Raw genomic sequence first — 10,665 nt, forward strand, 5'->3', positions numbered from 1 at the left:
GAAAAGGAGAGGGCAGGCCCAGTGGCTGCCAGGACGACCTGCAGAGCAGACCCCGAGCCTCCTCCGCTGTGATCCCCTGATCCTCAGCCTGCACACCGTGACCACATGCTGGCCAGGCAGTGGCTTCTGTGAGCTCAGGTCTGGCCATGGGAGCCTGGGATGTCCCTAGGGACCAGCTGACCTCTGCCCCATGGACCGGTGGTGCTTCCATCACTGAGAGTTGTTTGTGGTATCTAGCTGTTGGCTTTTGTAGGAAGAATCAGAACCGTGATGATAAAGATTCGACACGGGTGGAGAGATTGTACTCAAGACCCAGCTGTAAGCAGAGACACCCATGCCTACTGGGCTTAGTATCTAAATGACACAGACAGGCATGGACAGCGTGAGAAAGGAATGACGATCCCCCAGGATGGATGCTTAGAGAACCAAGCTGTTCATGCGGGGTGGAGCTGAGTTGCCCAGCTGAACTGGCGTGTCTCTCTCTCCCTCTCTGTGTGTGTGTGTGTGTGTGTCTGTGTGTGTGTGATCTACTGGAAAGAGCAAGCCTAGAGAAGGAATTTGAGGTGTCCAGGATCTAAGATCAAGTGGGCTTTGAATGCCATAACGACCCCTCTAATCTCTGCCATCAGCTCCAGCTCTGTCACTGGCTCTTGCCACACACACAGACACACACACACACAACCTATGCAGCGCCAAGCCAAGTCGGATCAGAAGTGGGTTAGGGTATTATGTAAGCCCTTTTTCGGGAGGGGACGACGTCTTCTCCGCGTGTGCCCTGGCGGCGGCGGCAGCAGCAGCAGCCGGGGCGGCGCAGGCTGACCTGGGCTCCGGCTGACAGCGGCCCGCGCGCCGGCGGGGACGGCAGCCCCGCGCCCGCCCGGTTTCCATGGCGACGAGCAGGAGCAGCGGCAGGCAGCGCCGCAGCCGCGGGGCTGTCAGGGAGCGCCCCGGCGAGCGCGCGGCCGCGGGGCGCTGCGGGAGGAAGGAGGAGGCAGGGCCCGGGACCCCCTCGGCAGACATGGACTTGCATTGTGACTGTGCTGCCGAAACCCCGGCCGCCGAGCCGCCGGCCGCCAAGATTAATAAAGCCGCCTTCAAACTGTTCAAGAAGAGGAAATCGGGGGGCACCATGCCCAGCATTTTCGGGGTCAAAAACAAAGGGGACGGGAAGAGCTCGGGCAAGACCGGGATGGTGAGGAGCAAGACGCACGACGGCTTGGCCGAGGTGCTGGTGCTGGAGAGCGGCAAGAAGGAGGACCCCAGCGGGGGACCCCAGGGCGGCGGTGGCGGTGGCAGCCGCGGGGACCAGCTCAGCCCCGATGCGCCCAGGGCCGCCGCCACCGGCGTGGGCTCTCTGGCTAACAGCTCGGTGGCCAAGTCCCACAGCTTCTTCTCCCTTCTGAAAAAGAACGGGCGGTCTGAGAACGGCAGAGGGGAGCCTGCGGAGGCAAACAAGGCTGGCGGCAAACAAAAGAGGGGACTGAAGGGGATCTTCCACAGCATGCGCTGGCACAAGAAGGACAAGCGCGGCAAGGAGGAGGACAAGGAGGAGCCGGCCGCCGTCCAGGGCAGCCTGATCCTGCCCGGGTCCCTCACGGCCAGCTTGGAGTGCGTCAAGCCGGAGACGCCCAGGCCCCCGGACCAGGCTGGAGACCCCAGCAAGGACAGTCCGAGAGACCCCGCAGGTGAGCTCCGAGGGGGAGAGGAGGTGGCCGCCCCGGCGCCTGCGGCTCCAGCCAGGAAGTCCGGAGAGCCCGTGAGCCCCGGGGTGCGGAACCACAGAGACCCCCGGGGCCAGATCGCTGCGGGGGAGAAGCCCCCGGGACCCCCCGAGCCTGGGGCCGGCGAGGTGCAGCCGGCCGAGGACGCCTCCGGAACAGGTGACGTTCTGATAAAGACGGTCCCCCTTGTTGACTCTGAAGGTGGCAGTGGCCGCGAGTCTGCTGCCCCCGACCCTTCCTCTATTGATCCGCCCTCAGAGCCATCGATTGATCGTATTTGTTTGATGTTTTCTGACGTGACTTCACTGAAAAGCTTTGACTCTCTTACAGGCTGTGGAGATATTATTGCAGACCAAGAGGAGGAGGCAGGTGCCGGCTGTGACAAGAGCGCCCCTGGGCCGGGCAAGCCAGTGCTCTCCAAAAAGACCCCCGGCATGGTGGCCTACCAAGGCGGCGGGGAGGAGATGGCAAGCCCGGACGAGGTGGACGACACCTACCTCCAGGAGTTCTGGGACATGCTCTCCCAGACCGAAGATCAAGGGCAAGGGCCCCAGGAGGTCGCGGCGCCGGAGGCCAAGGCGGGACCCGAGGCCTCCAAAGACGCCCGGTGCGCGCAAGCGGCCAGGGACGTGTCCTCGGTCAAGCGCAGGAGGCTCAGCCGGATCCCCGTCGAGCTCCAGCCGAAGGAGGAGCCCAAGCGCCCCGAGAAGGAGCAGCAGGAAGGCGTCCCCAACAGCGACGAGGGCTACTGGGATTCCACCACCCCGGGCCCCGAGGAGGACGGCGCGGGCAGCGGGAAGAAGGCGGGCCTGCCTCGGGACAGCTGCAGCGGCGACGCCCTCTATGACCTGGACGCCGACCCCGAGGACGCGCCGCCGGCCCTGCCCGCCCACGAGGAGACGTGGTCCGGCCTGTCGCGGTTAAAGCCGGTGTCTCCCAGCACCATCACCTGTCCCTTGAGAACGCCGGGCAGCTTGCTGAAGGACTCCAAAATCCCCGTTAGTGTCAAGCACCTGGCGAGCCTTCCGTCCAGCCATCCCGTGGCGCAGCCGCAGCCAGCCAGGAGCGAGCTGCGCAGAACAAAGATCCCCGTGTCCAAGGTGCTGGTCCGCAAGGTCAGCGGCCGGGGCCTGGCCGGGACCACCCTGCGGGCGGCCGCCTGCCACGACAGCACCAAAAAGTTGTGAGGGCCCCGGAGGCCATGATGGACCACGTGGCGAGGAGTACAACTTCCCACCCGAAGCCACCACGAGGGGTTTGCTGCCCCCGAAGAAAGGCTCTTAGGACCGTCCCTGCTCTAAGGAGGGCTGCGCGCCCCGGGCAGGGGCAGGGTGACACCAGAGAGGCGGGTGCTATGCTTGGGGTGCTCCTCTCAAGATATGTCCCCGAGAATGATTTTCCAGCATTTTTTTTTCTTTTTTACCTTTTGATCTTTTTTAATTTTTTTTTTTTTTTTTTTAATGCACTGAACACTCAGAAGTCACCTTTATTTGCCTTTGCAGAAAACAGGACCTAACCAAATCTTTGTAAATGTCAGAGGGCCAGCAAGACTCACACTGCGAAAAACAAGATCCTTCTTCTTCCAGAACACTTTTTTTCCTTCCTTTCCTTTTCCTTTCCAGGGGGAAAAGAAAAAGATGACTTTGCTGTATCACTGTGTGGGAAACAACCTACAAAGCTGAAAGAGCCATGTATTTTCTTGATGAGCAGAGGGAATCATTGATTGGCAGCAAACTTCCATACTTTCCATTACTAGGTATGAAAATAGGTTAACTATCTACCACTAGCAAAATAGAGGAGAGTTTCTATGTGTTTGGTTTAGACAATCTGTTTGAGGAGAAATACTTGGCTCCGCAGAACAGATTTTTGCTTTTATTTTATTTTTCTCACCCAGTGCAAAAATCAGGATCAGGGAACTATTTCACTAATTGCTGATAGGTACAGTATTTTAGCATTTATAAACTGGAACTTTCAATGTGTAGTTAATGCTACATATTTTACAGTTTATCCGGATGTTAACATTTATAGTCTGCCAGTAAACTAGAATTTAAAATCTGGCTTTTTGCTAGATACGATGACAGTCCCCAAACCATTGATGTTCATTTATGTATCATAACCTGAAGCAACTCTGTTTTTGTTTTATATGGGTTCTCCGGCTCTCAAAAGAAAAAAAAAAAAATCTATTGTGCTCATGTCACAGAGGATGGGTTTTGCCTTGTCTTAGGTAAGGGTCTACTTGTTTTTCACTCCAGACCCTGATTTTCAGAGATTTTACCTTGGTTATAAAATTTTGGATCCAACCACTCCTCAGTATGGGAGTCCAAATTGAAGATCACAAAAAGGAAAACAATGGAAAAAATATAGCTTTTCCTGTCATTTTACTTTTGCTTTATATAACTATGACCAAGACAGGTGTCTTCAGAATATAATATTAGCAAGCAATGTATCATAAACACTTTATACCAAGATTTTTTGAAAAGTGGTTTACTTATATGTATGTTTTCTACTATTTCAGAGGAAACATTTATTTCAGAAAGGTTTACTATATGCCTAGTTAGTTTGGATAATAAACTGAAGCAGTTCCTAGAATGCTATTTGAGTTTAATGATTAAATTCATATGCTTTTTGAAATGCATTTCAGTGTATTTAATCAACAGATCAGAGCTTCTGTTAGAAGGTATCAGGAAGATGAGACTTATTCAAGTGAAATTAATACATATCTAAATGACATAACCACTTCTATGTAAGTCTTGTCTTCCAGAGAGATTGCCTAAATGATGAATTGGTAGTTTGTTTTCTGCTTTATAAAGGAAAGATGAAGGCAAATTAAATATATGAAAACTATTTTAATAATATTAAGGAAGTAACAAAGTAAACAGGCATCAAGGGAAAACAAATTTGAGCCAGAAGCACAAAGCAGGTAGTTCCCCATTTTGAATTTGCAGTGACTCAATTAGAAGAGGTGATAGAGGTTTGCTGAATTTCTTAGCTGCTTCTTTGTTAGTCACATTACTGGTGTTTATTGAATTGTGTCAGATCCTTAATGTTATTTCAAAGTGATGTTTTAATATTTAATTTCCTTCTCATGTCTATAGATGAGGCCCTACACTCAGATATAGCCTTAAGCCTTCTGAATTCATCACCAGGACTTCATAGAAGCACAACACACTCACACATGTTCATGCCCTCACTTAACCAATGCAAACTAACCGACAAAAGAAGTCTACGATAGCTCTAGAAATAATTTCGGAATTATTTCTGTCTTGAGAAAGGGAGTTGAATTTGATTGAATACTAATGTACTATTTAGACTCCAAATACATTCATTTTTCCCCAGTGAATGGAGAGAACATAAATTTTATTATTAGCAGTAAAACAAAGGATCTTCGTTTGCTTCTTGTGCATTTTCATGCATAGGTTACATTCTCCTTCGCATGAATCCATGGCAAAGTTACATTTGTCCAATTGTGGGCAAGTTAAAAGTACCTGGAGAATTGGTGAGAGTATTGTAAAAGCAACGGCAATCTGTTTCTTAAGCACTCGAAGAAACTATTTTGCTTTCACAATTTTAGGACTTATTTCTGCATTGACACCACTTTACCGCATCCTCTTTAGGATAAGTAAAAGAAAGCATTAGCAAAGTTTTACCTTCATTTCCCCTTGCCTGTAAATTAACCAGTTATACAAGATTTAAAATACTTCTTTTCTTTTTCCACGTATTTTCCAAGGTTTTTTTTCGCTCAATATATCTTTAAAGAATTCCACCCATACCAATCAAATGAAGCCTTCAGGCAATGAATCAAATGGCCATAGTAACTTGTTCGGAAAAGTGCTGAGGTAACAAGAAGATTGGATGATCAACCTTCCCACCTGTGGAAAAGGGATCACTGTACAAGGTTATAGTGGCTTTCTGGTGCCAAGGGTTACTTTCTCATTGATCTTCATGGAGATTGTTTTTTTATTGGTGTTTAGGATTTTAATAGGTTTATTTTCCAAATTGCTATTTGTACATTATTTAATTACCTTGTGAGGATTATACAGGCCCAGAATTGCTGATGCTTTAAGGAAAGTAATGAATATGGGTATGTATGAGTCTAAGACACTTGGTTGATTAAGACATTTTGGTCAAGGAGCTTGGAAAATAAGGAAAAAGTCGAATCAATTATTTGCCCTGAAGTTAGTTGGCTTATTAGCTCTGTGTAGACAGCCTCTCTTTAATATCTACATCATACATATGTTACCTGAAACACTCCGCTTTAGTATTAATAGTGACTGGTGCTTTTATTCTTCCATTTGCACCCATGGGAGAAAGTTTACTACAGAATTTAGATAATCACAAGAGGAAATAGATTTTTATGTCACCTAATAACAATGGAACATAGAACATTAAGGACTCCCCTTAGATACATTTTCCACTAATTGTCTGCCTATTAAGTACAACACGTTTCACACCTATGAAAGTGACAACTTACTGAGTTTAATGGGTCTATTCATTCATCTCAGAGGTAGTTTTCAAGTATTTGCCTTTGAAAGTACTTTGCTTACACTATTGTCAAGGACAAAAGGCTGTATCAGGTATCAAGATTTCTTTGACCTTTCTTTGAGTTTGCAGTATTTCCACGTTGGTGTAGAATCTTTCTCCATGTGACTTTGCACTGTTAAGTTTGTATGAAGTTATCATTCACGTGGTTTCTTCCCTGGACCTCTGTTTTCATCCTCACAGCTTAATGCCCTCAGACGTCACTAATGGGATATTTCACACTGACCATGTGTGCCATGGAACTCATTACCTCTTGTGGGTATACCAAATCTCTTTCTTGAATTATAAATATATTTGGCTTCTACTAAGACATGTTCCAATATATTCACATATATTTTGCTCCCCTATCACGAGATTAATCCAGAGAAGCTTATACTCTTAAACATTAGGAAAAAGCATCACAATGTCCTCTTCTCACCATTGAGGACAGCCACCCAAAGTACCTGTAGGAAATGGGGAGAAGCTCACCAGCCTCAACCCCACCCAGCTCCCCTTCTCCCTTCTCCAGTGAGGCCAGAGAAAGAGCCCCACACTTCTTATTTAAGTAAAGTCACCCAGAGAAAATTTCAAATCATTAAAAAAATATATTTATGAAATAATTCAGGCTATTGTGACTAGTATGGCAGACTGGGGAGCTTTTATAGTCTGTGTGGAGAAACGAGGCAGGCACTTCATAAAAATAAGCAAGCTGTCACATTGTCTGGGTAGTATGGAAGTGTGGTTCCCCCTCAAAGGCAGCCATTGATTTTGTGACCTCATCCTGCTCTGAAGATTTTCTGACACTGTCTTGGATTGTGCCTCAGAAGCCTTTTCACTGCGATAATGGTTTAAAAGAGACAGTTTGTTGCAACAATAACCACTCATAAGGAATGTTATTATCTCCCTGCAGATAAATGTTTTTAAAGGGTGATTCAGAATGATGGTTTCATGATTATGGAAAGGAGTTCCTCTTCAAATTGAAAAAGGAAAGATTAAAATAGTCACAAACCTCCAGAACTGAGACATGTCTTACTATGGATATTAGCTTTCATTCAATGCAACACATATTTATTGGGCATATGCTGTACCGAATACTTAATAATCCCCATTAAGTTGGAACTCACACACAGCTGTACTGTAACTGGATTTTAATATTCATTAAAAATACTTTTATTTTACTTTACCTCCCCTTTTTTGGTATTTGTATTTGTTGCTTATAGTTTGTAGGGTGGAGCAGAGTGGGGTGAGTTTGGGGAAGGGTGGTGTGGATTATGCCACACAAATTCCTCTAAAATTGATAATGATAATTATGACAATGATTAACATTCATTGTGTACTTACATGTGCCAGCCACTGCTAAGAGCTTTATAAATATTTTCTAACTTAGTCCTCTTAGCTGCCATATGGGGTAGGTAAAAATATTGTCTCCCTAGTATGTCATTTTTAATTCTAGCTTTTGTGTTTCTTTTTATTCCTGTCTTATTTTTTCTTAGTTTCTGGGACAGAGATATAAACTCAATAGTGACTGTAGAATCCAGGAAGGTTAAAATTGCTTTGTGTCAGAGATTACAGCGTCCACCATCACTTAAAGCAGGATGTGCTACTATTTTACAGTTAGTAGGCAAACAAGCTGCTTGCTTTGTAGATACCTTCTCTGCAGGATTAACCCTGAAAGAAGAGACAGAAAGCTCTTCTGTTGTCATGGTGATACTGCTTCCCTGATAGAATTTCAGTCATTCCCAGCACGTTTCACTTTTTGTTTTTCCACCTTACGCCCCTTCTAGACTCATTCTTGGTGTTCTGTGTTCTTTGTTAAAATGGTAGCTGGCTTCGTTATTCCTCGCCTGGATGCAATTCTTCATTCTAGACGAGAACCTGGCTCCTTCAAAGTAGCACATCCTATATTCCGTCTACAGCCATTGAATTCTGGCCCATATTTTCTGATTAATTCATGCACCTAACATTTATTGAACACCTTCTATGTGTCAGTCCTTGTATATTTGAGCATTTTATTATTAATTCAAATAACTGACATACACTATGTATTCAATATGTGCCAGTAGTGATGCTCTGTGCTTTCTTTTGTTTTGTTATCTTTGTTCACAAAAACCATGGAAGGTAGTATTGGCTCCACCCAAGAGAGGAAAAAAATGATGCTTGGAAAGGCTAAGTACATTGCCCAAAGTCAGCTATTTAATAAGTAACAGGGACAGAATTCGAGCCAGAAATCTAACTCTAAAGCTCATGCTTTAATTATAAATCCTTTTTTAGCCATAAGATTCCATTTTTGTGTAATTTGTTTAAAGTAAGAAACTGATCAATGTTCTAAATTGCGAGAGCCAAATCAGACTTTTATGATTTTGGATAGCATTAAAATGATGACTATTTTAGTTAAAAGTGATCTTGCTGTTTTTTTTTTGTTTTTTTTTTTTTAATTATTTGGGGTTTTTAAAAAATTACTTAACAGCTTTTATATAATATAAATTACATGAAAGTCTAAAAGTTAGATCTCAGAGTTTAGCAGGTATTTTTCTCACCAGGTAGGCCAGCCAAAATTTTGGGCCATATCCTCCAATTATTTTAGAGCTACATATTAGTAGGTCTACATACAGATTTTATAACTGATGAGGGCTTTTTAAATAATAAAACCAGCACATGAAATTTCAGTCATGATTCTGGCAGGTTGTAACTTGAGCTTTCTTCCACTTTTGGTATTTAGGCAAAATCAGTTTGAAACCATATAGCTGTCACAATTAATGAGGTTGGTTTTACTAAATGTGTGCTGGTCAAATGCTTTTTTCCTGAATTTTAAACCTCATTTTAATGAGATGCAGTGGAAGAGTTCAATAACGGGTAGTCATTCTATTGAATTGTATACTGGAGTAACTTTTGGAAATTATTTAATGATCAGGTAGAGTAACTTTATGCTCTATGTGAGAAGATATATTTTTAATAGACTATAAGCTAAGCTACTGACAAATGGATATAAATGTATTCCATGTAATAAATGGAAGCAGAAATACTAAAAATGTCTGATTAAACAGCACAGGAGCATTGAGTAGACATATAGTAACACTGGTTAACAAGTCACAAAATGGCCCCTCATAGCCTAAAGGAAATAATGTACTTTCTTAAATATCTACATTGCAACCATTTATCCCCCACTACACATTTATTTCTAAATAAAGGAAAGAGAAACTCTAAAGAAATAATATTTAACATTTTCTTCATTAAATTTAACATGGCAGATCTGGTAGTGGTAGATTTATCAGAAATATTAGGGAAAATGGTTTTGATGTTACAGCCAGAGTAAGTTCCTCTCATTTTTACTTGACACCAGCTACCAAACAGACTTATTGTTAACTTCAGGTTTTGCCCAAGTTATTTATGTAAAGTATCTCAGTGCAAAACAAGCACTTGTAGGTTATTTGAAGACAATGATAAAGAAAACCCAGATGAGGAACTCCATTTGTATCATTAATTTTCTGAAAGTCAGGTATGTCCTTGAGGACAAGCTTGTGGCTGTATTATTTTTGTGCACAGGAGGAAAATTGTTAGTAGGTTTATAGATATTATTTTTATAATAGAGTGTTAGACTCTCCAAAAATATTGAAAATGGTCTCTGAGAACTACTCTATGTTTTAAAACTTGTTTTAAAAATAATTCTAAATTGTGATATTCTTTTTCCCCTTTCTCTGCTCCAATGGCTAATGAGACAGATGAATCAATGTTTATATTTTTAAACCTGTAAATATTTTATTTTGAGTATTTTGTATATCTGTTGATATAATTCCATTTTATGTGTATGTACCATTGTGCATGTTACTGTTTTTTTTGATAGTCACTCTTTTCATGAATGTAAGAAGCTTGGACTAATAGCACTTTTCTTGTTTCATTCGAACCTCTTAAAATGAAAATATGACTGCCATTTTAACTGTTGTGTTTAATTCAGCCAATAAATTTTGTTGTCCCTTTGCATCTAAAGAGAATGCCATTGGCTGTCATTTTTCTAGGATGAATTTTATTTCCAGTCTTTTCCGTTTTTAGAAATGATAGTGATGATGGTGATAATGATACAGTGATGGGTGTGTGTGTGTGTGTGTGATTGAGTGGTGGAAAGAACAATAGAAGGCCCATTTCTTTCCCTACTTTGAAACAGATGAAAAGCTGGTCTGGGCAGCTGCCTTTTGAAAAGCTTATTTGCGACTCTAATCTGATTTCTGAACCTTTTACTCAGAAAAATCGCCATTCCTTGTAAACCCATATGAAGTCAGCTAATCAGCAGTGACTGTTAGGTATCTGCCAACATAAAGGCCATTGGAGTCTTTTTAAAGAACCATTTTTGCTTTTTGTTTGTTTTGTTTGGGAGGTACGTTTTTGCTTCATATGCTTAACAGGTTCAGATTTATAGTATTTTGAAACTCAA

The 10,665-nt window shown here is 43.4% G+C and overlaps 1 protein-coding gene across 1 annotated transcript; it reads left to right on the plus strand.

Annotated features, from left to right (window-relative positions):
* The first annotated feature begins 901 nt into the window (after positions 1–901).
* Positions 902–10,223, plus strand: AMER2 (APC membrane recruitment protein 2). Its single transcript, XM_037800530.1, has one exon. The coding sequence runs from the start codon at positions 1,019–1,021 to the stop codon at positions 2,906–2,908; it is 1,890 nt and encodes a 629-aa protein (XP_037656458.1). The 5' UTR covers positions 902–1,018; the 3' UTR covers positions 2,909–10,223.
* The last annotated feature ends 442 nt before the right edge of the window (positions 10,224–10,665 follow it).

Source organism: Choloepus didactylus, chromosome 12 (genome assembly GCF_015220235.1).
Source record: "Choloepus didactylus isolate mChoDid1 chromosome 12, mChoDid1.pri, whole genome shotgun sequence".
NCBI classification, from domain to species: domain Eukaryota; kingdom Metazoa; phylum Chordata; class Mammalia; order Pilosa; family Megalonychidae; genus Choloepus; species Choloepus didactylus.

Excerpts from the sequence above, each read along its gene's own strand:
- AMER2 (XM_037800530.1), top strand. The coding sequence starts at position 1,019 with ATGGACTTGCATTGTGACTGTGCTGCCGAAACCCCGGCCGCCGAGCCG.